We start from the raw sequence: 27,961 nt of genomic DNA, 5'->3' as shown, positions 1-27,961 counted from the left end.
AAACCACACGCACACAAAAAAAAAAAAACGACCAAAAAAACCCTTATGGGGCAGGCCGTGCCCGCGCGCGCCCCCTGCCGGTGCGTGCAGCGCCCTGCGAGCGGCGGCGCGTGGCCGGCAGGGGGCGCTGTGGCCGGCACGCCCCTCGCCAGCGCGCTGCGCGGTGACGTCAATCGGCTGCCCCTGTGCCTTCGCCGAGGAGACCCCGCAGTGAGCTGCCAACGCCCGGCGGAGCGTCCGAGGTGAGAGTGGGGGGGGGAGGGGGGCGGAGACGGAACCGGGACCCCCGGCCGAGCACGGGGACCCCCCGGCACCGCCGACTGGTCCTGATCCCCGCGCAGCACCCACCAGCGCAGCCCTGGCCTTCACCTCGGTCGGAGCGCCCGCTGTGCGGGAGCCGCCCTGCCGGGCCCGCTGTGTGTGCGGAACCTCCCCGGCAGCCGCCTGCCGGGGGGAAGGGCGGCCTCGTCCCGGCGGGTCTCGGTGGCTGCTGGCGGGCGCTTGCCTTTGTGGGCCTGGTCTGTTGAGACGGTGGGCATGGCCGCCGCTTCTCCTGCCCACCCCCCCCTCCTGGCGGCGGACGGACTGGACCCTCGGAGCAGCGCAGGAAGCGTTTCCGCGGCCATGGCGGGGCCCGCCCGTACTCCCTTGGCCCTGCCCGTCCCAGCCCCGCCCTGCCCGTCCCGGCTTCAGCCGCGGCCCTCCGCGCTTGGTGCAGCCCGGCTGCGCCCGGGGCTGTGCGAGAAGCCCCGGGGGGCTGCGGGTTGAGCGAGGTGTGCCGTGCCGTGCCGCAGGAGCCCTGAACCGCAGCAGGGTGCGGGCATGGTGAGGGATTGAGCTCCAGCTACGTGCCCCGCACAGACAGCGCTCAGTCGAGAAGTCGCAGACTCTTCTGGGCATCTGCCTCACGAGCTCCAGTGCTGTGGGTTACCCGGAGCCGTCCCACAGCTCTCGTTACAGCGTGATGCCCCTGGCTGTAGCTAGGGCAGCAGCTAACACTGCTTCGAGGGTTCGTGTTGTCATGTGTTCTTCATTCTCCTTGGGAATCTCATAAAATGTACGTACTGCAGCAACATAACACTTGCCTGTGTTTTAAAGGTCTGTTTTAGTGATCTAGACTTCAGTTGTGTATTTGTAAGTAGATAGAACCTGCCGCTGGTGACAGCAGTAGGAGACAGTCACAGGGCCAGTCACAGGTAGCTGTGAACACAACAGCCAGCCTTGGAAACCTGTGCTTAACAAAGAACATTCTCGTGCTCAGGATTCCTGGTGTCCTTTCTGTGCGGATGCTGTGGCCGGGGCAGCCAGAGATCCCATCTTGACAGCAGCATGAGGAAGAAAAGCTCTGGCGAAGAGGCCATGTTAGATGGGAACTGGGCGATCAGAAGTGGATTGCTTGGTCTGGCCATCTGTGATTGTCTTTGTCTCGTATTCATCTGTGCTTCTCTCCCAGGAAGGAGGTGTGGGTTGCTCAGAGTATTGAGTTGCAGTGCCCCAAACACTTTTTTTTTTTTTTGGAAGGGGGCATTTAAAACCTGGATCAAGCTCTTTGTATTGCTGATTGGGATAACTCAGTAAAGCATTACAGCTTCTCTTTTTCAGTAAGCAAATTATATTCAGCTGGTTGTATGTGGGGAAGCTGTTGTAAACTTCCCTTCTGTTGTAAACTTCTGCTTTGTAAACTCTTGTTGTTAATGTAAGGTTCTGAGGAAGAAAGTATAGGCAAGTGTGTATTTGAGTCAGGTCTTAGACATGCATGTAAGGTTTGAATGAGTATATTGCTGACTGTAAAAATGATTTGGTGTTTAAACAGTTCTCATTTATGCTTCAGTAACAACAAAAAAAAAGTCTTGGCAAGGAATAAAAAATTACTGGGGTGCAAGATAAAACATGTTTTCACTTCGGTAACATATCCTAGGCAGAAATTTTAATCACTAGATTTGCATACTTTGAACTTGGTTATTCATGACCTGCAACTGATGCTCTGAATTCATTAACTGCTCTGCTTTAGAATTGTTTGTTTGCCCAAAACTGATGGTCGGGCTGGGGAGTTCGTGATGTTTTTACTGTTTAAATAGAAAAGCTCTGGAAGCTCTAGAGCGTGAAGTACCTAAAAGGGAAATTGTCAGAAACTGTCGTTCTGCTTAAAACCAACAGTAAAGAGAAATGGAGCCCCTGTGAAACTCCCAGGGATTTCTCTTATAAGTGTGCAGTGGGCTTTCCTTGCTCTAAACCGTGTGTGTGGCTGATTGAAGGTGTAGCATGAAGCTGGCCACTAATCTTGATGTAAAGTTTGACTTTTTGGTTAAAATGGTGCTGTAGTACTAAAATAATTTTCCATGTCTTGTGAGCATAAATAGCTGGACCTTACAATTAAAACCTTTCCAGCCACTCTTGTTCCCATGGAGGGGTTGGTGTAGCTGGGTTCCAGCTCTGCTGTTAGCTCCAGAAGACTTGGACAATAAACAAACGTGCAGCACTACAGCTGGAGTTCATGTAAGATGTTGCAGGTGAGGTGTGTGTAATCTGCTCGATGCCCGTGTGAGGCTCTCAGCTTTGGAAGTTGTCTGTGGGCTTGTGTGTGCTCATTCCTCTGCCTGCTCTTTGTGGTCAGCCGAGCTCTCCTGCTGGCCTTTGACGCCATCATGAATTCATGATACTAGTTTCTGGAACAAGAGACAGGAGGAATTGTAGGGGGTGTAGTTTTCTTTGTCCTTTAGGAAAATATTCTTTGCTAAGAAAAGAATGACATCTTTTTAATTTCAGAAGATGAAAATTCTGTTAAATCAAATGGAGGTAAAATTGGTTTCTGGTGCTTCAGGTAGCAAGAAGCCCTCTTTAACCACTTAGTCTTCTTCCCTGGCTCCTTTCACTCCCTTACATTAAATGTAGGTGAAAGCACCTTTGTTAATATATGACAAATAAAGCAACTTATTGACCAGATAAGCTTTTATGCAAAATTTTAAAAGAAATTCTAAGTATCTTTGCATTTCTGCAGCCTGTCACCATTTAATTATCTGGCTTCCACCAGACCCTACACTTTACACTTTATTATGGTTGTGCACTATACAAACTAAGTGTATATCCATCAGGAAGGACTGCCATTAGGAGTGGTAGGTAAAGAAATCCCTTTCTCCAGAGTTTCTGCAAGGGTTGAAGCCTGGCACAAAAGCTCTCCCTCCCTGGGGATGTTGGGCCACCCCAGCATAGTGGCCAGCTGCCTCTTGCAGCCCACGGTGTGTATGTCAGTACTTGAGGTGAGTGACAGGAACGGCATTAAGGCAGGTAATTTCCACCTTCTTGTGGGGGATCCTTCAGGTTGCTTTTGAGTGGATGAACTGGGTTTGGTTACCTGGTCCTGGGTGTGCAGAAAACTGCAAACAGTGAGAACAAGAAGCAGAGTTTGTGTAATTAATCTTTGTAATCTCCCCTTGGAGTTTCAGAGAATGACTCTGACCTAAAGAGTTGTAAAACCTTAAAAAAATACTAATTGGCCTGTTTTCAGTAGAGCAGCTGTTCTTCCCTTGAAAATGTTGATTTTTCTTCCAAACAAGTGATATTTTATAAAGAGAAAACAAAGAATTTGTTTTGAAAAGCTTTTAAAAGCTGTTATTATGTTTTAAGCTCTTGTGCTGCCAGTTCACCCCATTACTTTAGAGTGTTATGGCATAATTCCTACCAGGAGAGTTGGTCCATGCACCATTTTCTTGTCTCATGAAAAAATACAGAAGCTTTTTTAGTAAAGTAACATGGGGGCTTCCTTGGGGCCTTTGGCGAGATATACCTGTCTCTTGTAGGTGCTTCCAGCTACATTTTTGCCACGTTGTCCATGGCTGTGATGAGATTGCATGGGAAGACACGTCCACATGTGTTTTCCAGCATAGACCAGACTCTGGCAGGTGAAGGTTTTCACCAGGCTGAGGTGGTGTTAGAGCAAGCCTTAGGCTGCTGTGGACTGGGACCAGTAGAGACCCTGGCGGAGCAGGCGATTGCTGTGGCGTGTGTTGCTGCACTCACAGCAGCAGCTGAGACTGCCAGAACTATCTTGCTTTGGAGCAAGCTGGTTTGAGTTGCTCAGCTCGTCACAAGTTGAAGGATGCTGTGCTGTGTTTCTGGCCAATGATGAGCGTTCAGTTTGGGGAAATAATGACAAAAATGCTCCTGCAGCTTTGCATGCAAGTCAGGAAGGCCTCTGCCACTCCATGAGCTGGATGACTGTGTGCACCAAAGAGCAGCTGGGGAACAGCTGAATGCTGAGGGGCTTGCGTGGGGCCTGCATCTGGCTGCATCAGTGTGTTGGAGCAGTTACCTTGAGTTCAATGGTACTGCGGGGTTTGGTGCATGGGAAGTGTTGCTGAGTCTCCCGTGTCCTGGAACGCTGTTTCTTTGAGCCGCTTGTGCATCTGGCGATAGCTGAATAAGTGCCAGGTGCCAGCAGGTCCTGAGGACAGGGCTGCTGGGGCTCATCTTGGGCTCGGGGAAGTGGGGTGGTTCCAGCTGCTCTGGTTCCTTCTGTTGGTTAGGTGAATGAAGGGCAGCTCCCCTGCTGCTGTCATGGTGTTGGTGAGCCTTGCAGCTACTTTATTTTAACAGCGATCCAGGATAGCTCAGTATCTGGATAAAGTTGCTTTTGCAGTGTTTTTAAACCAGGCTTTATCTTTGAAGTCTTCAAATAGCATGTTGGTACACAGCCTGAGCTGTTCTCCCTGAACACAGTGTGTCTTCCTGGGAACTTTCTGTTTGTGTGCATGGAGGACCTGCAGCTGTCCTGTTCCCTGAGCATAACAGGCGTAAGCAGGATCTGCTGCAGTGTGCAAGACAGGGTGCTTCTCATGAAGGAAAACGTGCCTCAAAATACAGGAACTTCTCCCAATATCTTTTCCAGCTCTGTTGAATGTAGCTGGCCACGGGAAAGTGGGGAGAACCATCAGGGCCATGTGGGCCTTGGTTGGATGCTGTGTTCAGATAAGAGTGTAGGTGCAGTTTGTATTTTTAAATAGTATCAGTATGCAACAAAGTTAGTGAAAATAAGGGGTTTTAAGTGGTAATAAAATATTGAACGGGATTTTGTTGCATGGTTGATGAATACAGCTTCCTGTAGAGTGTGAAAGTGAAGAGTAATAAGATAAGATTAAAATGCCTTTGGCAGAAAAGGACTTAATGTAACCCCACGCACATCCCAGTGCTTAATCTGGGGCAGATTTTTCCTGTGGTGATGCTGCTTTTGACAGCGTAACCTTAACCAGAGTGATAATGGGAAAGTTGTCACTTTTTCTCTGTGGAGTTTATGTTCAGTTGAAGGTGGTAGCTTGGAGCCTTGAAGTGGGATAGTGGGCAGAACCTGTGGCTAAGGAGGTGCAGGCACAGCTGCGCTGCAGTGTAACTGATATGGCAGCAGAGCCTGCTGAGTCACACTATCTAGCTGGTCAGCTTTCTGGTTTTGAATTTAGGGCTAAAATGGGATTACTTGTTTTTCCTCTTCTTTTTTTTGAAGTTGCAAAACTTGGAATGTGTGTTACAGTGCTGCTGGTAGTTTGGGCTCAGGCTATTCAAATTCCCCTGCCCAACTGTCTTCACTTCCTGTTTTGTGTGTGTGTACCAGGCGGTTGTGAGGAGTCTTTAGGAAGATGTGCAAAGTAGCTCTCAAATATTGCAGAATTAGAGAGAGAAAATTGCATTAAGTATAGAAAATATCAGTTGACCTCAAACAGTGAGGTCCCTTCCAACTCAGCATATTCTGTTCTATTCTATGATAGCTCTATGATAGTTGCCTTTTGAGAAGAGATCTCTTATTGCTTCTTTGGCAATTCACAGTAATTTGTCCAGAAAGGGGACTTCGAACCTGCAGAGGTGCTGGGGTATTCAGGCTCTGTTGAGTCCATTAATCTGCAGATTAAGGGATGCTCGAGGACCTCAGACACATGATTTATCTTCCAACAGGGATTCCTGTGATGATAGCAAACTTTGTGGGTTTCAAGAACACCAGGAACCTGTGAGATAAACCAGGGCTGTCATGGTATTGATCCAGCTCTGTTGGTGATGGTGATCCTGTGGCTCTTCCCGCTGCTTGTTTTTGTGTGCCTGCCCACAAATTTCTCATGCTGACATCCAACACCAGGTTGAGACTGTTGATGTGAGCAGGCATGTAGATGGAGCCATGCAGCAGCTCTGCTGCTGTTGTTCTCTTCAACTTCAGATAAAAACCCACCCGCTGCAGATCCAGGTCTTTACCTGAATTCTTGTGTTTATCTTGACAAAGCTTCTAGTGCAACTGAACTTTTGTGCCTCTGTCTTGTAATTAGACACACTTATAAGGTAAACAGCAACACTGGTTTTTGGAGACAGAATTTGTACTCTGCAGGGAGAACTGGTAGTATTTAAAGGATTGTGTCTGATCTGTTAGCGATAGTTAATCCCAAAACAGTGCTTAAAGCAGGATAGCCTTTTCAAGATCCTGGAGTAATGGAGTACAAGATTGTGTCTCAAGTCCGTCCCTTGTGCTTTTGCAGGTTTTAGCTTGGATTTCATGATTCCCTTGTTCTAGAGGAGTGGAACTCCAGTTCTGTGCTGGTTTGTAGTTCAACAGCTGCCTTAAGCCTCACCTAAGAAACTAAAGACCCAGGTGATAAGATTGACTTGGAACCTCTGGTAACAAGTGTGTTTGTGTATAGAGATTGTGTGCAGCAGCCTAAGCTCTGGGCAGGATGGGCAGTTGAGCTTGGGCACCAGGTAGTTTAGAACCTAATATATTCCTTTATGTGTCATTTTACTAGCATTTACCACTTTACTAGCATAGAAGTGGCAGATGTGTTTAGTTCTGGGGTGAGATCTTCATGAAGAAGATGATTCCTAGCAAGCTGGAAGGGGGGGTGGGCTTTGTGTTGGAGGATTTTCATTGTGTCTGTAGATAGATGTTGCTGCACATGTGCACATGTGCAGAGGAGAATTCTGGCCATGGTGATACTACTCTTAAAACTGTGCCAGTTCGTCCTTCTATATTTAACTCTTAATCAGAGTGTGGCTTCTGTTTGTGTTTTACATCACAGGTTTGTGACTGTACCAAGAGGTCCAAGGTCTTCTCCCTGTGTGGTTGGCAGCTGAGCTCATGTGGTCCCTTCGTTAATGGCTTGGGATCTCCGCAGGGAAACCGTGTGTTGTACATGGCAACCTTTGTCATGTGGTGTTTGTAATACAGGCATAGAGTGCCTCTTCCGTGTAATGCTGGGAGGTATCTCTGGTGAGGCAAATCAGGTTGCTGGGATTGTAGCAGCCAAGTACCTCTCCTTGGTGCCCCTGTGACTGCAGAGATTTGTCACTTTGAAAAGCAAAAGTGTTTGTGGTAGGGCTAGAAGAAGTGGCTGAGGGTAAGGACCTTGAAATGGATTAGATTGATTTGGGAAGAAATTATCAAGTACAAAGGAGGACTTTGTTTAGAACTGTGTGGTTTTACAGGATATGAAATGAAACTACCATGGAAGGGCAAAAGTAGTTACCTGAGATCATGAATAAAATCCTGTGAATATTGTTCCTGTCATTGTGGACTCCTTGAGTGCTTTGAGTTGGATGAATAAACTGTTAACTGTAAAATGACATTGGATGGGGAAAAAAAATCTTAGTTTTCAGAAATGGCTGCTTGTTTTCTTTGAATGGGAGCAGGTGCTCAAACAGGATCTGGAAGCTGTGATTGACTGGTTAAGGTTCAACTCTTATGCTAATGGTGTATCCCAGAGGGCACCACAAATTGGTTCTTAGTTGGCAGTGGCTTGCAGTGAGCCAAGGTAGCCAGTCCTAGTGATGAAATGGCAGCAGTTTCAGTCCTGCCTGATAGAGGAAGTGGTGGTGCTGCCCAGGCAGGAAGCGAGTTCAGGACGTGGGGACAGATCTGACAGCACAGTTTCCTTTAGCTGGGAGAATGTGCACATTTTAACCTGAGAACAAACTTCAGTAGCTTAAAAGTTAGAGAAATTTTAACACGCTTGAAGGCTTGTGATTTCTTCTTCAGATTACATGGGAAGCAAGAGTGAAGGTGAGATCGTGGGAATTCTGAGTTTAGTCGGGAACACTGTGTACAAAACCGCACAAAATTTCACTTAATTCTCCAGTTAATAGTGCACATAGGTGCTGGAACAGATTGGAGCTACTCTTAAGTTACAGGAAGTTTGTGAAAGCCAAGTGCTCCCATAGTACCGCCATGTTTCATATGCTTGGCTTTAGGATGGGAAAGTCAGACTTGCACAGGAGATGCAGGTGTGTTTGGGATGGTATGGCGAGTGCTTAGTCAGTGGGAACCTGCCTTAGGTACTGTGGATTTCTTCAGCCTCTTGTGATCGGTTAGTGGCTTGGTGCTTGAAGGCCTGTGTGACCAAAGTGTGTCCCTCCTGAATTTCCTTTGCTCCAGGAAGGATTACCGAGCTCCAGAATGTCCCCCTGGAGACTTCCGTTCCTTGTTTGTTGTATTACTCACATCTCTGTTAACACTTCTGGAATTAATCCTAAATGCAGATCAGCTGTCTTCCACAAAAGTGTAATTGAGCTTTAAAGCAAAATTCTGTAAAACGTGCCTATGAATTTGACAGAGTTTACATGGCTGTTTAATCCACAGTTTCCAGATGCCAGGTCTCAGTTGTCTAGGACAGTGTTGAGTTCTCTGAAATCCTGCTGTTGTGGTCACATGCTGAGCAGGTTAAAATCCAGCAAATACTGCAAGTGTCATTAGTTAACATGTACTTTACTGAATTGCTGAAGGTTTTGATTACACTACAGAGAGACTTGAGGGATCAAATCAGTGCAATGCTCTGTTTCTTTTTTTTTAATATTTTTTTATGTTTTTAAGAAGTCTTTAGAGCTCCTTGAACAGAGCTAAGTCATATTGACCTGCATTGCATTCCTGGTCTTTATCAGCTCTTCTGTCTGGGCTTGACCAGATGGCACACAATTACATGGCTCAAAATCCACTCACTGCCCTCAGGCTAGGATGACTTCAATGCTTTCCAGTCTCTTTCAATTCTTTCAGATATTTAAAACTGCTTGGAGTGCTCTCTCTGCTGGGTGTTGTACATACAGACTGTGGTGACTTGTGGGGGGCAACAAGCCCAAAGCCTCTGTAACTTCTTTGTTTCTATTGCCCTTGTCGTTGCACTCTGGGGATGAGTTATTCTGTGGTTAATCTTAAATTGGATTAAGTTACTTCTATACCACAAGTCAATGATGTATGTATCCTTAAAGCTATTCCTATGGAAGAGGAGGTCCCAGGATTGTGAATCTAAGCTCCTTAGAAATGAGCTTGTTTTCAGCTGTGGACTTCTTACAAGTGCAAAACATTAGCTCATCCAGTTACTTTGCCACTGCTAAGACTTTGGAGGCCTGTGCTGAACACTCTAAATCTATTTAAAACTTACACCATTTTATTTCAGTATTTAAGCATAAAGTTATGCATCCATTTAAAAAATGTAGGGGGATCTCTTTACCTAAGGGATGTGCCCAAATTTTTGTTTCTTTTAATGTGTAATTTTGAAGTGTCTTATTGTGGTGGGGGCAATCAGAATTGAACAACTGGTGTGAGAGCAGTGGTACTTGCTTGTTTCATAGAGAATTTCCAATGATCCAGTTCAATTGTTTTCATGGTAAATGCTATTAGTTTTGTGTTTTAGAAAGGAGGAAAAAACAAAAAAAGAAAGAAAACAGCCCTGCCTGGGCTTTTCCAGACCCCTGTTGTGCCATTCAGAGTCTACTTTAGGCTCCAGAGCAAGGCTTTGGGTTATAAGGATCAGGTCACCTGGTAGAAAACAGTAGTGCGTGCTGCCTCACCCCGTGCAGTGGCTTGCGTGTTTGAGTCGTTGATCTGCACCACAGCAGTGCTTTGCTTCAGGAGGGAATTGGAGGTGCAGAGAGAATGAATGAGCAGCGCTCCTGCAGATGCTTTTGATTTGCAGCGCTGGTGTTTGTTCGAGAGAAACTGTGTGGGATAGGGCTGATAGCTCACTGCCGTAGTCGGAGCTGTAGGCATGACATGAGCTGCGTGCAGCTGGTGCTGTGTCAGCCCCAGACTCTGACCCGAGCCCTTGCCAGAGAACAGCATCTTCTCTCCCAGTGTCAGTGTGGGGGGACTTGCCTGTGTCCAAGGACAGGGAAGAAGCAAAGGCTTGCAGCACACTCTGTGACCTGAGGCACTTTCTAGTACTGTGGCTTGCTTGATGCTCTCTGGAGTAATGAGCTGTAAAATGCTTTTTCTTTTTACAAAGGTGTATATGAGGTTTTTTGGTAATACACAAGATCTGAGTTTATGGAGAGTCATGGATTGGTCTGTTGCAGTGAGCACAGGGAATGCTTCAGAGTCAGGATTTTACCTCTTGGGTGTTTTCTGGGCTCTGGACAGATGGTCTGAAGCAGATGTGTAACCCGCAAATTACAGGTAGAACAGGAAGGGAGGATTGCAGCATGGAGGAGTTCTGGTCTGCCAAGGAGAGAGCTGCTTGGAAAGAGTGCTTCTCTAAAGGTTTGACTGTAAGTGCTGTTTTGTGAGAGGGATGTTTCTCCTCTTGTGCCAGCCCTGGGGTGAGGAAGGACAGCTGGAGCAGGGGTTCCAGGGACTGGCTGGGCAGTGTAACAAATTCGAGTGGAAATTGGAAAAACATATGAGAAGTGGCTGGGAAACCCAGTCTGGAGATTTGTTTTGTACTTCATTTACTAACTCTGAGAGGAATTCTTGGAGGCAGCAGCTTACCCGCACTGAGCAGCGGCAGAGCTGAATGCTTTGGGCTTTGCCCAAACCCAGAGGTAGATGGTAGAATTGTATTGCCCATGTGAGCGGGGCACACTGCTGACTGTGTCCGGGCTGAGCTGGAATGCACTTGGGTTCATTTGCTCTGCCTGAGTTTTGGCATGTTTTCCTTTGGAAATCACCTTAATGAGTGGCTCATCCCTTTGCACTTTTTCTCTGAGCATGAAAACTTTCTTAATATGGGCCTGAGCTGTGCTGCTCCACTGCCTGCTTTCTGTCTGGTTGTTTTTTTTTTTTTTCTTCTGAAATGGGACTTTCTCTGGGGTCAATCAGTGCTGACAGCATGGCAAGGCAGAACTGAGGGAGCCCTTCGCAACTGAGGCAATATTGAATAATAGTATTTGGGTGTAAACAGTTGAACTGGCCTGAACACAGAAGATGTCTTTTGAAATGTAAATAGTTGCTTTTTCCTTCTGAGTAAATATGTGCTTGCTTCAGGGCCAAATTGCAGAGCTTTTTGTTGTATTAATGAAGGGCCTGTTGATACGTCTGCACAGTGCATCCTTCTGGATGTCTGCTGGGAAACTGAGATCTGCATAAATCAATAGATTCTATTGATATTGAAATGGGGTACTGGTGGCTACACCTGATGCTTACACACATAATTTATTATCTCTGTGCTTGCTGAAAGAAGAATTACAGGTGAGGATGGCAGTGTGAGTGCCTGGTGTACCAGGTGCTCGCTGATGGCCTGCCCTGAGAATCTTTGCTGCCATTTCCTAAAACTGCTTGTGGTTTTGTCCAGGTCTTGTGGGAATGGCTGTAGCTAGTATTCCCCTACAAGTACTGTTCTTAGGAACTTCTGAGGATGTTTATTATGAAGGTAGCTGTCTTTCTTGAAATCTTAGAGCAACCCTGTGGTATCTAAAGAAGAGCTGGGGGTGGTATGTTTCTTTTGAGTCCCTAGCAATTTCCTTTCCTTGCAGGCACGATGGTATGATACACAGTATCAAATCATGTTGCTGGCTGTGACTAAAGCCTCAAAAATTTGGATTTGCATATTTACATTACTGTAAGAAGTGAAATCTTCAGGAAGTGACCGAATGAATAGTTCAGGAGGGATTGATTCGGATTTTTTAATACAGTTACCCTGACTTGCAGTTACCCAGACCTGAGAACCGTGGCAACATCCTTGCTTGCTAAAGCTTTGCTGTTCCTGTGATGGCAAATTTGCTGCTTGCAACACCTCCTGCTCCCCTCAGGACTTTACAGAGACTTTGCGGCAAGTCTTTGTTGCTGTAAATAAAAGTGTTTTGGATGATATTATGCTGACAGTCAGTGAGAGCTTTGCCACTAATTTCCTGGGGTCAGGATTTCACACATCTATGTGAAGGCATGACCGGAGGCCTGGTACACCTCTAATTAAAGTAATACACAAATGAAAGACAGCCAGCAAGTGTTTGGAGGAGATATTGGTGATGCATACTGGTTTAGTTCATGTACTAAAGTTTTTGCTGAGACTGTGTTGGAGTAACTGGGTGCATTTAGATTTTGTGATGTCAGAAGTCCCCTTGGGATCTGAATGCCCTGCTGAGCTCTCAGTGCTGTAAACACTTCACAGTGGGCATAAAGGTATGTGTTAACTAGCAACTTTAACCAGAAAATTGTAAAATGATGCTTAGGTCCTAAAAAAGGCAGGGAGAGAAGAAAAGAATCATGTTTATTTCTGTCTGTATGTGTTAATTTCTATTCCACAAACACTTCTGGTGTGTCTTACGCTGAGCTGCTCTCCAGCGGGCGCTCTCTGGAAGGCAGGTGTGTTCCTGAGCAGCTCTAAAGACCAGAGCTTACGCTTCCAGCTTCCACTGCATGTGAGGCTACATACTTCCATGCATAAAAATCGAGTCTGGAAAAGCCAAAAGATCTTTTTGCCCATCTCTAGGTAACTAGGCAAAAATTCTTCTGCTTATGAATGTGAGCTGCTTTGTGTGTGTAGTGGAGGGAAAGGATCTACCAACTCATTTAGGAATGTCATGTTTTCATATCTCACATGTGCTATAGTGGTTTGGGCTCATGTCAAAGGGGATATGCATGGCTATCTAGTGCATCTGGGAACCATCTAAATATATGTATCTTTTTTTTCTTCTAGGTTCTCTTTGGATTGATATTCTAGTAGATTTCAGCAATGCAGACGATCAAGTGTGTAGTAGTGGGTGATGGTGCTGTTGGTAAAACCTGTCTCTTAATTTCTTATACAACAAATAAATTCCCATCGGAATACGTACCAACGGTAAGTGTGAGAATGGCTCAAACTCTTCTTTGGGCTTGCTGGGGCGGGATAGCATGAGTTCCTTTCTGAACTAACCTTGATGGCATGCATTCTCTAATATGTGTTCTTATAGCCTCTTGGAGACTGACTAATAGAGCATGGAAGAGTGAGAATCAGTCTGACACCATGCTGTTACCTTCCATATCACCTGGTAGTGCTAGTCAGTTCACCTGTGTGTGTCAGTTCTTGCTACTTGACTGCTGTGCAGATTCTGTATTTTCTTTGTGGATGGACTCTGTGAGTGAGATAAGCAGTGTGAACAACTGCAGATCAGTGGAGAGTAAGCAGTAGGAGCACCTGCTCTCCTGGTTGTGCTCTCACTTCCTGCTACATCTTTGTTTTTAGGGAAGGGAGTGTTTCATGTTGCTAGAATAGTCAGTGACAACAGTTAACATTTTCTGAAGCTCATTTTCTCACCCTCACTACGGAGGGTGATTTGTCAACTTCAGCTAAGTATGAGGAGCGTGTTTGGATGCAGACACATTCTTTTGTACTTCAAAATGTATGCATAGTCCTTAACTACACTGAAGTAACTGTTTTGAGTTTCACAGGCTCAGTTTTCTGAAATACTGAATCCCTTGACTTATCCAAAGTTCAAAGTGAGAGCGGTTTGACTGCCTGTGAGGCACATGCACAGTCTTCCTGTCAGAAAAGTGCTTTTCCACTTGATATTGTGTACACAAGATCGCTATACTGCCACTGAGGTGGGTCAGTTTTTAGTGAGGTTGCTGCAAGAGACTGGCAGCTGGATGTTGTAATCATATTGTTGTTATAATATTTCTGGAGTCCGTACCTTCTGGGTGGTTTCCTCACATGCAGCTCTTCTCAGCAGTGCCGGTCCTTGTGGCTTCATCAGGGCTCCTTCCAGGGCTCTCAAGCCACCCCCTTTTGTCCTAGTAACCTTCACGAGCCACAGCTGCTGCCCAACTAAGGACTTCACAGCTGTGGCTCATTTAGAATAACTAGAACTGGGGCAAGGCCACTTATACAGTACATAGATTTTACAGGGACTCTTACTATACTACTATAGCTGGATGCTCTTTTTACTAATTTTCTCTGTTATGGTCTGAAAAGGCCATCTTCTGTTAATATACAAGTTGAAGAGTTTATCTATGTATCCCAAACAAATTTGGATGTGGAAATGCATCACAGAGAACATCTGCCAGTAAAAGCGTTGGTAATGTTCTCTGTGTTACAAAGTAATTCAGAAGACGAGGTAGCTCCTCTGAGATGGCCGGTAGCTCAGCCTGATAGCTCTTTTGGAATACGAAAATGTCTTCTCTTTGTGGGAAAGAAGTTGCAGTAGACATCATCATGTCTCTTTGAGATACTGGCTTTATATGCTATCCAGAATTTTTCAACTTACCAGATACGAGGTTTGTCCTGGGTAGGACAGACTTCCACAAAATAAAAATGTTTGTCTTTAGTTGTAGATGAGGAGCTGATCATGAAAGGACTCCCAAACCTCCTAGTGTTCAGGGTAGAGGCAGTGGTCACTAGTGGGAACTTGTGGATTGTGCTGTAGGCACAGGGACCCAGGATCAGCCTCTCTCATGGGCTCTGTTATGGATTGGTAGAGAAGTGGCATTTGAAACTGTTTCGCCATTCTTAAGTTTTTCAGTGGTGTCAGATATCCTGATGTGATGCTTGTAGGGCAGCTACATTCTGTGCTGAACCTGTGAAAGGCTGCTTGTCCTATTTAAGCTGTTCTTTATAGTCAAGGCAAAATGAAATTGATCAGTGAATTCAGCAGTGAGTGTTTCTATACTTACCCCTTAAGGGAAGTGATAGAGCTGAAAAATGTTATAATCTTAAAATGTATGTTTTGAAAGCCTTCAAGTTGGTATCCTGTCCTGCACACAGTAGTGCTACCTGTAAATCTCTGCTAGAAAGGAATGTGGAAAACATGCGAAAAGGTTAGTTGCCAGTGAATTGTGTTCAAGGTGTGCTGAGGCTTCTCTATAGTGCCTTTTAAATCTGCCTCATGTTTCCAAAATATTATTTACCTCTGAACTTCATGGCTTGAGGAACTCACTGTTCTGGAGATACCAGAGGCCCATTCCTAATTCTGTGAACAGCCTAGAGGCATACTTCAGACTCTGGAAACTGGTACATCACCTCTGATATTCCACCTAATGCTTCTGATAATAAATGGACAGAGAAATAGAACGGATACTTCAGTCCCTGTGCAGTGGCCTGGCTGCAGTATGGATGGAGAGCACATCATTTCAGTCCTATAGTTCTGTTCAGTTGGCGCTGTGTTTTGCGATCCTTTCTCTTCATGGAGGATGTTTCCCAGTGGAAGATGGATTTCATGGTGGTACTGCACATAGTTAGTTATCTGTATGTTTTTGATTTTGTTGCCATTCTCAAAAATCAAGGCAGTGAAGGGCACGTCTTTGGAAAGGCACTGGCAATGTTTGGGTTGTGACAGCTCAAGTGAGAGCTCATGCCAGTTGCTGTAGTGGGCTGCCTGGCATTGGCAGGAACTGCTTTGGGCTCTGTTTTTTAGCCATTTTGGCACAACTGAGGATGAAATTGTCTGTGAATTGTACTATGAGACTATAGTTGCCTGGTTTCTGTGAAGGCCAGCCTCATAACCCTGGCCTTCTTAGGGCTCTACCCCAAACATTTCAATAGAAACTATACCTTAAGACAAAAATTGAAATTAAAAAATCCCATTTTGCAGATAGGGAGCTTTAAAAACAAAAAACAAGATGAGGAAGGAGACATGCTAATTGCCCTGAAAGGGCAGCTGCAGGTGGTAGCTGAACAAAAATGGGGGGATATTGCTGGGGGATTGAGCTGCCGACCATCTTCTGACATGTGGAAGAGGAAATGCTCTGACCTTCATCACTCTGGCTCCTTGTTCTGTTCCTAGGAACAGAGGAGTTTCATCCTGATAAGTCTTTTGGGGTCTTGAAGCAGTACAGTCATGGGATGTTGAATGTGCCCTGTGAAAATACTTTCAACCATCCCTCAACCTCAAGGTGTGATTTGGAGCTAGACCCTTTCTTGTGTGTTCAGTAAGGCAAACCCAGTGCAGTGTTTGATGGATTGAGTTGGAGGTCGTGGGGACGAGTGGCGATGTCTCTTGCAGTGCTTTAAAATCTTGAATGTGCTAATTCAAAATAGTGTGAGAAGTGGATTTCTGCTTCTGGATGATGTTCTGGGGATATGCAGTGTGCAGTGGCCATAGTTGCTTTCTCAGTCATTGTAAGTTTTGAAAAGCTGAAAAAAATAGGATAGTGTTGGGTCTGTCTTTAACCAGGGCAGTCAGGTGGGAAGGAGACATTTGAACTCTGGGGAGTACAGCTTTGAAGTGCAGTTTCACTGCTCTTCAATTTTTGTTGTTTTTTTTCTTTTTCCAAGGACCTAAGCTCTTACTGTATTGACAACAGATGCATGTGACTACTTGTTTCCCACATCCCTCCCTGCTCACTTCTGTGAAAAAGCCTTTGAGGTGGCTGCTGACATCTTTCCTGTTGGGATTTACTTCAGCTGTGAGAGCTGCTCAGGCTGCAGTTCTGTGAGGAAGCAGAATTTCCTCATCATTCTTTGGAGATCCTGACTTGCCCCAAGTGACCATGCAGCACCTTGCAGGGGCAGGTGGTGGGTTTTTGGTTTTCTTTTTGCAGTGGGGAGGATCTTTTGCCATAGGTTGTTTCTGCAGTATTGTCTGTTGTGGTTCTGAAGATAACATCGTTATTGAAATGAAGGATGCTGACCTCAGACAGTGCTCTCCTGAGTGGATGGGTGGAGGAGTTGAGCTTTTGGGTAGGTTGTTGTGTCAGTTGTACTGTAAGTCACTTTGTGCGTGAAACACTCGTGGGTAGTGCTGGTTTTGATCTGTGCAACCTCCTGGAGGGCAGTACTATTGTACCAGGTTCTGTTGCAGAGGCAGTAGATCTTGGTATCTGGAACCAGACTCTCCTTTCAGATTGGATTTGACACAGATTGATTTTTTTACCAGATACTGCTTCCTTCAGAGATGGAGGATAAATCTCTCTTGAAAGGATGGACTCTATAATAGAGTTCCCTAGATACTCAGAAATTTGGACTTGAGAGGATTTAGGTGCTGTGAGATACAGCCCCATCACTCTGTGCCCTTGAATGGCAGGGCTGACTTTACCTGTTCTGTCCTTGTGAGGATGTGTTTACTGTGTCTAAGACTAAGGTTGAAGTTTAGAATTTCTTTGGCAGCGTGGGAAACCTCCTTGCAGTAACAGGCAAACACTGTTGTAGGTGTTTTGCTCAGTGGTTTTTACTGTGTGTTATTCAGTGGTGTACCTTGTATGCCTTTGCTTGACTGTGTTGTGGAAACAGTTGGAGTATCACTATTACATGTGGAATTGTTCTGTTAATAGTATTAGTGGTAATAGCACTGTAAGCCTGATGGTTCTGTTTTCCTCTAGAGGTGTCTCTTATTCAAATTAGATGTGCTCTGGCAAGATGGGTAGGATGATGGTTTGAGAATCATGTCTCCTTGAAACATGTGTCTCTTTTCTTGCCAGGTTTTCGATAACTATGCTGTAACAGTGATGATTGGAGGAGAGCCTTACACCCTTGGCCTCTTTGATACTGCAGGTGAGAAACCAAGTGCTTGTGTCATTGTACTTGACCAAGATTTACCTGAGGTGATGTTGAACATGAAGACATACAGTTGGGTTTTTTTTTTTGTTGAGATTTTCTTTTAATAGAAGGGGAGAATCTCTCTTGATTCTGGCAAGACAGAATGACTAATATTAGAACCTTTTAAATGTCTCTGCATCCTTAATGTGGATGAAGTCAGGGTGTGGATTTCATAAGCCCTCTCACTGCTTGCTTTTAAAAATTAAAAATCTGCTGGCCTCTTGTTTAAGCTGCATCTCAGTTTTAGGCTGGAGAAATGTGCAGTGATGAAACAGCTAAACATGGCTTTGCATGTGTGAAAAGAAATGGTAGAAACTGGTTCAGCTGCTGGATACTCGTCCCTACCACCTAATAATACTGAAGTGATGTGGCAACAACTGGTATTGTAAACTCTTCTTCAAAAGAGCCCTTCTGGAGAGCTTAGTACATAAGCATTCATGTAAAATTGTCTGATAAAATTTAATCTGTTTCCAGCTGTGTTCTTACATGCATCATTAATGTCTAATTTTATTAATGAAACAATCTTAGGTTTCCAGTTAAACACTATAGCTGTTAAAGGAACTTTCCTTTTTGGCCATCCAGTCACACTTCACCACCTGAGCTGGGACTGAAGCCTGTTCATAGTGGCAGCTCCAGTGACGCAGTGGGGCCTCGCTTGATTCTCAGTGTGCCCCACACTCCACAGTCAGACAAGGTCTCCTTACTGCCTCAGCCCCAGATTTCACATAGATGTCTCAGGCAGCCAGGGCCTTAACATTTAATTGTGGTGCAAAACCAAAATAACAGCTTGAGCTAGTGCCTCTGGGAAGAGATACTGAACAAAGCAAACCATGGGCTTTTATGTCCCTCACAGCATGTGTTTGAAAGTCTGGGAGCTTCCAGCTGAGTCCTTGGTTCCTGCTGTATCTCTGAATGTGCCTCAGCTGGCTGTGCCACAGGTCCCTGGGCCCTTCATTGTGCAGAGGGTCAGTGCCAGCTCCTCTGGAGCTCCTGGACACCCAGAGCTCAACCTGCAGCTGGCACTGCATCTGTACCTTGAGCTGTCTGTACTGAATGTATTCTTCAGCATGGCTTCACTTAGCTCTCCGTGTTCTCCTCCCAAATGTGATTTGTGTTCCCATTATTGTAAGCTCCCTAGTTCATGGATGAGGAGTTAGGTGGAGAAGAGAGACTCTTTCCTGACATATGTTGTGTGGTCTGCTGTAGGCATCTTGGTGGTCCTACAGCAGTTCTAGTATTGCACGGTCCCTGTGTGGGTGATTGTGTTGGTCCTTCTCTGCCTATTTTCCGGCTGAGGGTTCAGACCTCTGAGAAGTGTTGTGTGTGTAGTTACGCACATTTTCTGTTATCAACATGAGCAGTGATCCAGCTAGCAATTTTGAGAAGTTACCAAATTACTTTAATGCATGTAGGTGACTCTGTGCACTTGTGAATGTAAAGGCTTTCTTTCCTGAGCAGGACTGCTGAGGGGAAAGTATGTGTTCTTAATGGTTGCCTGCTTTTTCTAAGTACCAGCCAGCACAGGTGACAAAATTTAACGATGCATGAATCCCCTATTGCTGGTTCTCAGATTAAAACCCAAGTCTTTGTTTTGAGCGTGTACTTGGAAGATAGACTTTTGGAGTAGTTTGTTAATTGCAACATTTTATTTTAGATTTAGATTAGATGCTAGGAAGAAATTCTTCCCTATGAGGATGATGAGGCCCTGGCACAGGTTGCCCAGAGAAGCTGTGGCTGCCCCTGGATCCCTGGAAGTGTCCAAGGCCAGATTGACTGGGGCTTGGAGCAACCTGATCCTAGTGGAAGGTGTCCCTGCCCATGGCAGGTGGTTGGAATGAGCTTCAAGATTCTTTTCACCCCAAACCATGAGACTGTGATTCTGGTCAGTGCTCACTCCTCTCTGTCCAGCCAAGCACAGTAGACAGGACGAGATGTCTAGATTTCCATCTTCAAACTGTAGGTCTTCTCCATTGAGGTGTCCCAGCTGCTGTGTTGACTCCTTCAAGATCTTGTAGGTCTTTGTCCTGTAGGATGAGTGAGACAGCATTAGTTGGAATCTGAGACATCTTAAACAAGTGTCTTGGATTTTGTTGCCAGTAAGTGCAGCAGCTTCATTGCCAAATTGGGTTTCTAAAAGTAGTGCAGCTGAATTATGCAGGAGGAGGTTTAAGAATGAAATTTGACAGTCAGGCTGATGGATCAGTGCTAGTGGTGCCTTGCAGAGACTCCATGCACATAGGGACTCAAAGGGAGGAGGCTGGCTTCTTCCAAAGCACAGCCCATGCTGGGACTTCGGTGAGGTTTTAGGGGAATACTGCTGGGTGGCCTGGTTGCAGTCATGTGTACCAGCAACATTCTCCTCCTCATGCCTGGAGACACTTCAGTGAGTCACAGCATAAGTCAGAACAAAACTAATTTTTTCTCCCTTCTTGAGAGGAGGGGATTTTTTGCAGGGTAATGAAATTTGATGGCATAATACTTGTAATGAATGGTCACCTATAACTGGAGCGACGTTCTGCAACTGTCCTTCATAACTGAGGAGAGTGTTATGCAGTCCGAGGGTGTTTGATCTCAAAATGTATTGGAGGCTTCCCAGCTTTCCTGTGACTTTCAGCGGCTCACTGTCACATAGCAACTGAATGAATTCTGGATTTGAAACATAGATTTTTCAAATGTTTGAGTTCACTATGTGCTTGGCTATTTGCTTCAGAGTTAGGATTAATCACAGCCATGTTATTGTGATGAAATGTGAATTCTGACTCCTTGTAAAGGGCAGGATTTTGTCGTCTGGGTCTAATACAGTGTTAATTTCCTCCTTTCTAGGTCAGGAAGATTACGATAGATTACGACCCCTCAGCTATCCACAGACAGATGTATTTCTGGTCTGTTTCTCAGTGGTCTCTCCTTCTTCATTTGAAAATGTGAAAGAAAAGGTTGGTTGAGCTCCGCATGAAAAGGGAGCTGCTGAAGTATGTCAGGAGTTATCATAGGTAGTTAGTAACAAATGCTGTGTCTCTTCTGTCTTTAGTGGGTACCTGAAATTACTCACCACTGTCCAAAGACTCCTTTTCTGCTTGTTGGGACCCAGATTGATTTAAGAGATGATCCCTCAACAATTGAGAAACTTGCCAAGAACAAGCAGAAGCCCATAACTCCAGAGACTGCTGAAAAGCTGGCCCGGGACCTGAAGGCTGTAAAATACGTGGAATGCTCTGCACTTACGCAGGTAAGGGTTGGTCTTTGACCATTTTTGCTTGCTTTTATTCCATGCTTTTTTTCAGTTCCAGGGAAAAACAACTTAGTGTGGATGTGAAGGGGTGTAAGCTCTGGGTCTGCTATTTACAGTGTAGCTTTCTCTTTGTCATGTTGTTCTAAGGCACAGAGAGTTGGCAGTGGTACAAAGAAAATCAGCCTGTGTGGTTTAGGCCTAATGGGGGTGATGGAGGAGGATGTGCTTACTGTGTTTACTTCTGTGCTGGAGAAAAATAACCGTTGATAACTTAGAAGGTACATTTTGGACAATAATTGGGTTGGGACACAGTGTGCACGTCACTGCTGAAACAAGCAGGCAAACAAAAAAATGCCTCTCGATAAAGTCAATGCTGGTACTTTGAAGACTGGAAACTTTCATAGTTGATAGCTGCCTTCTCTTCCTGTGCAGCTGGTGGTCGGCTGTTTCCTGTGTCCTTCCTTCAGACAGAAGTTCTGTTAAAACAGAAAGTAACAGTTAAATAGTTCTTAAGACAGTTCTTACATCATGTTTATAACTTGTGAATGTGAATCAAATGCCAACTAAAGTAGCTGATTTGAGAGCAAGAAACTCAATTATCTTTTCCCTTTCAGTTAGGAATACTAGAGTGGGAGCCATTTTCTGGCTAGCTGACCTGTTGCCTTGACTTTGGATGCTCTGAGAACTTAATCCTAGGTTCTTACTCTTGCAGAATTGACTATAACACTTTGAACAGCTTCCTTAATGCTGGTCTGTAAAGAATTTGTTCATCTCTGATGTGCATGGAACCAGGGGTGCGCAGTATCAAGCTCCTCACTCTTTCCAGTTATGTTGTTCATTGATCTCCTTGAGCACAAAGCTATTACCAAACTTCACAAATCCTGAAGTTCTACTTATCTTGCCCCTTTTTTCCAGATTGCATGTTTACTCTTCCATTTAAAATCCTCACGCTTTTTTTGTAACAAAGCTTTGCCTGGGTGTCTCCTGTGAAGGAACTTTGCTGGAGTTGTGCAGGACACTGACCCTGGAGGTGATGTGGTGGGGCGTGCTGCTGCTCATCCTGGGAATCCCTGATCAGAAGGTGGTCTTGGCCATGCTTCGTAACTGCCCGCAGGCAAGCTGAGGGCTGTTTATGCTTGAGCTGTAGTTTTTCTTGGGTCTGTTCAGCCCCAAAATATTGTTTTAGATGGTATCTGGCACAGCCTGAATGCTGCTGCTAACTAGGTTGTAGAACCTGCTAATTGGGTAAATACCTGCCAGGGCCTTTGTCCTGTATTGCTCTCTGAGACCCTTTCCTCTGTAGCTTTGGACTTGCTTTGGACTTGAGCTTGTGTCTGCTCAAATTGCATGGAATCACTTAGAATTACTACAGCAAGAGTTGATATGACAAAAAATGTTGGTGTTTATCCATTCTTTCTATTTCCCGATAGACTAATCTGTATCTGTTGCAGTGAACAACTTTATGCACTTGGAAGCTCAGCCTGAATTTTCTTCCAGAGCGTTAGTGCTTGTATACCAAGTGATGATTTTAGTGGTCAGGAGTGACCTGGGAGGAGGATTCAGAAGCCTTCTCACCTGGACAGCTAGTTGGTTTGCATCTGCTCCATTTCTCTCCCTTTGTTGTTGACTCACCAAACACTTTTTTCCTGGGTCTGTCATCAGTAGCTGGTGAACAGCATTGTAACTGATCTGCAAAGGGTTGTGTGGAGCTCCTGCAGTGATCTCACTGGCAGCTTGCTGAACACAGAAGGCAGCTTCCCTGGCCTGGAGGGTTATTTTCCTACCTGCAAGGTGATGCTGTAGTAGCTGATTTTAGCTGAAGTGAGACTCAGCTGGGTATTCAGTCTCTCTTTGCCTTGGATGCTGTCTGTGCGGTTCACTTCAGCAGTGCAGGGTGGTTTTTTTCTTCCCAACTAATCTACAAATTACTTTGACACCACAGTAGCTAATACTCATAGAATCATGGAGCTGGCATTATTTGTTTTTGTACTGTGTGAGTCATGAGAGGCTGAGTTTTGAGTTTTTTCTGTAAAGACAGAGTTTCTCCCCAAGTTTGGATAACTGCTCTATTGGAGAGCCAGTTCTATCCCCCTTTCCTCAGATTGTGGAATCCCTTTTTTGATGAAGGCATTTTCAGTGTCTGTCTCCAGCCTTTCTTTACAAGATCACCCAGTGCTACTGTGACAAGTAGGTGAGGTTTTGCTGTTAGGAAAGGGTGACTGACAGATTGCAACTACAGTGATTGTTACTTCTGTTACTCTTGGGTATGGATGTCTGCACTTTCTGAAGCCCAATCTTAGTACCTCACATCAGAGAGAATGCTGAATTTGATTTCTTTTTCTCCTGATGGTGGGTTGCCAGTTTTGACACAGATATATAAAGTGCTTTAAGCTGTCCATAAACAGAGGAATCCTGATCTCAGCCTGTTTCCAGTGTAACACAAAAGTCATGATTTTAACAGGCCTGTGTGTCTGTGGTATTGAACACAATTTCTTCCCTTCATGTTGTTACTCATGGTCATCCAAGCTTTTAACCCTGGTCCATTTTCACAACAATTTTGTCCCAGTCATTTTTTTTATCCTCTTCCCTTTTATGCTAGGTCCTTCAAAACAAATCCCAAATTCTGCACTGCTGAACAAATTTCTTGCAGGTGATACAAACCCTGAATAGGAGAATTTAAGTAAAATTGTTTCCTTGACTCTTGCCCTGCCTGGGTTCTTAATCTGTTTAACAGTACATAATTGATTTTATGTTGCAGCCTTATTCTCACAGAGAAATTAAATCTAATTACTATTTGGACTTCAGAGGCATTATTTATCGGAAGTATTTAGCTCTTTTGTGAGCATGAGTTGCAACTCACTCAAAGAAAAAGAAAAATTTCTGGGGAGGATGTACAGAATGTACATCGTAGTTTCCTTAAACTATTGTTCTTTCAAGTATAATCTTGCATGTTATGTGATGGCCTTAAATGCTTCCAGATGGCACTGCCTTAGAGGTCTCCTATGTATGTGCTTTAGTAAAATAAGATTAAAGACCTTCTAAAAGGGATATATCCAGTATAACCTGTAAGGGGAAAACCAGTTACATTTGAATGATCTGAAAAGAAATTAATTTTTGCACAGATTGCAGTTGTTTACAGGATGTAATTGAAGCTTTTCTGTTTGCTTTCAGCTGTCATAAAGCAGTTCTCCTGAGTTTTTGAAGGGTGCACTCATGACAGTAGATTTAGGCGAGTCCAGTTAGTCTAAACCGAGCCAGGTTTCACTTCTGGTGTGGTGTGTAACCTGGCAGACTTGGGTGGGATGGTAACGCCCTGCCCTGTTCCTGTTGTGCTTACAGCAAATGCAGCGCATACTTTGTGCTCCGGGGTAACCCCTGCAGAGTCCCGCAGCTCTGTGACTGCTTTTCTGGTGTTGGATCCCAATCGTTGCGCTCATAAAGCTGTTCCTGTCTTTCTGTGGTTACACTTGCTTTGGCAACTAAACTGAATAACTGAAATGCACCATTTCCATGCTGGCTCCCAGTGTCAGAGTAGCACTGGTAAGGTATTGCATCACTTCTAAAGACTTGAGAGTTAGTGACTGCCAGTGATGATGGCTTACCAGGGTGGTCCTGCTTCCCTCCCAGAATGTGTGTTCCCAGCCATTTGGAGACCTTCAGTTATTCAGGGGCTGAATTCACAAAGCAGAGGAGTTGTTTGGAGCCTTTGCTCTGGACCCGGGGAGTTGGGAGAAATACTCTGTGCATCCGAGGTGTTCACTTATCCACAGTGGGTGTCGACAAAAGGTTTAACTGACCTTTTGGGTCTCCCTGCTGGGGCAAGCTGCTGTGTGCTTGATTTATTCCCCTGTGAACTCCCTCAGTGTAGTGCAGCAGTGGAGCGGAAACCGTCACCATTTGTGTGGCCCCCTCCCCCATGTTCTTGCTGTGTTTGTGCCTCTGCCCTTCTGAGTGTTGATTTTGTTCCACTTGGCCTGTCACTTGTTCTGTCTCTGTCATTGACTTCTGGGTTATCTAAATGAGATTTTCTCCTGGGATCTACTTTGTTTTTTTGCAAAGTAAATCTGTTTACTGCCTCTGTGAATTCAGCCTGCTCCTGAATGCTCTTTGTATCTGCTTGTTTTTCTCTAATCCTCTAACCTGGCTGCTGTTTTTTCTCCTCCCCTCTGTCTTGTAGAGAGGTCTGAAGAATGTGTTTGATGAGGCTATCCTAGCTGCCCTCGAGCCTCCGGAAACTCAGCCCAAAAGGAAGTGCTGTATATTCTAAACTTTCTTCTTCCCCTCTTGCTGCTGCTTCCTCTGTCCCACTACTGTAGAAACCCGGTTAAAAATGAATCAAACCATCTTGATTGAAAGCTGTTGTGCCTGCTTGCCATCTTAGAGCAACCTCTGTATTAGCTCTTGGACTGAAAACAGTACTTGAGATCTTTAGTAAAACATTGTGACTGTGGAACATGAACTGGACTCGCTTAACTCCCTGCTGCTTGGGTTGCCAGGTGTGGCTAGCTTTACAATTCAGGCTGTTGGGGGAAAGGATTTGGTTACACTGTTATTTAAAGAACGACCAAAAAAATGAGAGATGTTTGATCTTCCTGAATCCAACTGGAAGAAACAATGGGCGTGTTTTCCATTTCTGCTTGTGACTTAACTGTATTTGCATGACAAAAGTACCTGAACTGGTGATCTGCAAATGATGATGTAAAGTGAAGGGTTTTCTGGTTCTCCTGTGTGCAGTGAGATGTTTGCTGTTGCTTTGGCTGTCTGTGCTTTAGTGGAGTATCTGTCAATCCTTGGGGGGAAGGAAATATCAATGTACTTGCTACTGCTTTATGAACTGTTAAAATTATTGCTTTCATCAACATGGTAGAGCTCTTCATTTCAATAATAGATTCTTAAAGCCTGTTACTGTAAGATGTAAAGCTGCTGCTTACTATCGTGCTTCTGATTTTTATTGTTTTAAGGAAAAAACATCGATTGTAGCTTGTCTTTAAATTTTGAAATTAAAAATTGCAGTTGTTTGTATAAATGACTGATGAAACTTTATTCAAGTTGCATTTCCTGGCTCCAGTTTAATCCTCAACAGAGTGTATGATACCCCTCTGTACTCCTCCCAGCTTGACTTCTCTGTTACCACGGCAGCTTTCTGGGCTCTGCCTGGCTGCTTCTAACCCTGAGGTGTTTAGGGCTGGATACCCGACCAGAGCATGTACTGGATAAGGTTATAATTGCATACTTACCTTGTCTCTGACACACGGGGGTGTGTTGTCACAGGTGTGCTCCAGGTTAAGTTCTTCCATCTGAATGCAGCACTTTCTACTTTGTTATTAGCACGTGAAATATAAGTAGCCAGTTAGTCATAAAAGTTGCCTTAAGGAAATTACTTTGGTGCGCGTGTTTTGCTACTTGTGAAGCACACTGGTCCGTTCTCTGAGGATTCGTTTTCTCGTTCTGAAAATGAGATGCTCTGCTGAGAAACTGCTGAGAGCAGTGGTACGGAACTTCGCTGGGCAGGCAGGCTTTAGGGATGGCAGATCTCCATGTGTCCTTAGAGGGGTGTGGCTGCCACTTGGCTTTCTGGGGTTTTGTATGTGTGAAAAATCAAAAATGAAACTGCCCCTTTCTCTCTTTGCCCCTTTTCAGAAAGGCCTAAAGAATGTATTTGACGAAGCGATATTGGCTGCCCTGGAGCCCCCGGAGCCGAAGAAGACTCGCAGGTGTGTGCTGCTATGAACGTCCCTCCACAGCCCCTTCTGCAAAGCTGGTGTTTGATGTCATACTAAAAGCAATGTTAAAATCAAACTAAAGATAAAATTTTAAAATTTGTTTTTGCAATAATGACAAATTCCCTGCACTCCCATCTCCCCCACACGATACCTGTGTGAGATGAGAATGTTAGTGTTTATTCCCCAGTGCCCCCTCAATTCTCTTAAACTAGTTAATTTTGAGTAATTATGTATTATCAGAAGACACTGATCATTACTAGTTTTTTTTATTTTGTTTATTGTTTCTAATTTTTTTTTTTGTTTAACATCAAGGCATGCTCAATGACTTTTTCTATAACAGACTAATTTTAGGCTGTTTAACTGAAGTCTTGCCCCTTATGCTGGTGTGGCAAGACTTGGTTCTGGTTTCTAGACCTTGTAGGGCTGTTCTGCAGCCAGCCAGCAGCCTGGGTATGAGCAGACTTTAGTCAGGAAAGCAAAATGTCCCAAGCTGGTGCTCCTCTAAGAAGGATTGTAGAAAATACATCTTCTCTGAAGTTGCCTTGTATCTTTTTGCCCTGGCTTTTTAACTGTGCAGGTAATAAATTTATACCCCATCCTCTAAGTTACGAAGCCTTAGGAACAGGAGAATGATTTTCTCTCGATGCACCATCAGACTTGAGACTAACTTGCCGGTCTCTTCCTTAATCTTTGCCATCACATTCTTTTGGCTCCTGCTGAAGAAATAACTGCCCCATTGGAAGTACACCTAGCTGGGTCAGTTGGCTTTTATTGAATCTACCTTCTGGCAATCCTTAATTATTAGAGAAATGCTTACAATGACCAGCACATACACGGCTGCTTGGACACCCTAAAGGGACCTGGGATGTGCTACAATGGGTTTTGGAGCTGGCTCTGATGGTGCATCTCTTGCTGGATGGCTTGGCATCCTTCAGGGAGAGGTGGAAAGACAGACAGACCTGTGTCAGTTGAAAAGAAGTGCAGGGAGGGGCTTCTGGTGTTTGGTGTGACACCATATTGGGACCAGTTGAGGGAACCCCTTTTTCTGCATTTTGCTCATGAGTAACCTTGAACCTGGAAGAGGGGCTCCAAGCCCTGAGGATCATGTGCAGTGTCTCTACATAGACCATCTGGAGTATCATAAGGATTTTACCAAAAATATATTTTGGTTTGCAAATTCAAAAAATTTTAAAACTTAGGGAATCTTCTTTATCTTCCACAATTTAAATTTCTTGTAGACTCATTAGTGTTGAACCAATGCTTTTTCATGTCTAAGTTCTTTGTATATGCATTCTTTTCAGATGTATTAAAGTATCTTCACAAGCCTG

The 27,961-nt window shown here is 44.7% G+C and overlaps 1 protein-coding gene across 3 annotated transcripts; it reads left to right on the top strand.

Moving 5' to 3' along the window:
* The first annotated feature begins 175 nt into the window (after window positions 1-175).
* Window positions 176-27,961, top strand: CDC42 (cell division cycle 42). 3 transcript variants are annotated; one of them, XM_059487415.1, is made up of 6 exons: window positions 176-242; window positions 12,870-13,010; window positions 17,564-17,636; window positions 20,505-20,614; window positions 20,710-20,907; window positions 26,551-27,961. In XM_059487415.1, exons 2-6 carry the CDS (start codon window positions 12,906-12,908, stop codon window positions 26,638-26,640), a joined length of 576 nt encoding a protein of 191 aa, XP_059343398.1. In that variant the 5' UTR covers window positions 176-242; window positions 12,870-12,905; the 3' UTR covers window positions 26,641-27,961. The 3 variants fall into 3 exon arrangements, with proteins under 3 accessions (XP_059343398.1, XP_059343397.1, XP_059343400.1); XM_059487414.1 differs by lacking the exon at window positions 26,551-27,961 and adding an exon at window positions 25,088-25,936 and having other exon boundaries at window positions 192-242; XM_059487417.1 differs by lacking the exon at window positions 176-242 and adding an exon at window positions 814-1,057.

The sequence above is a fragment of the Ammospiza nelsoni genome, chromosome 22 (genome assembly GCF_027579445.1).
Source record: "Ammospiza nelsoni isolate bAmmNel1 chromosome 22, bAmmNel1.pri, whole genome shotgun sequence".
NCBI classification, from domain to species: domain Eukaryota; kingdom Metazoa; phylum Chordata; class Aves; order Passeriformes; family Passerellidae; genus Ammospiza; species Ammospiza nelsoni.
The sequence above is the reverse complement of the archived record's forward strand: the minus strand, read 5'-3'. Positions and strand labels throughout refer to the sequence as shown.

Coding starts and splice junctions, on each gene's coding strand:
- CDC42 (XM_059487415.1), top strand. CDS start 12,906: ATGCAGACGATCAAGTGTGTAGTAGTGGGTGATGGTGCTGTTGGTAAA. Junction 17,637..20,504: donor TGGCCTCTTTGATACTGCAG/GTGAGAAACCAA, acceptor CCTCCTTTCTAG/GTCAGGAAGATTACGATAGA. Junction 20,908..26,550: donor AATGCTCTGCACTTACGCAG/GTAAGGGTTGGT, acceptor GCCCCTTTTCAG/AAAGGCCTAAAGAATGTATT.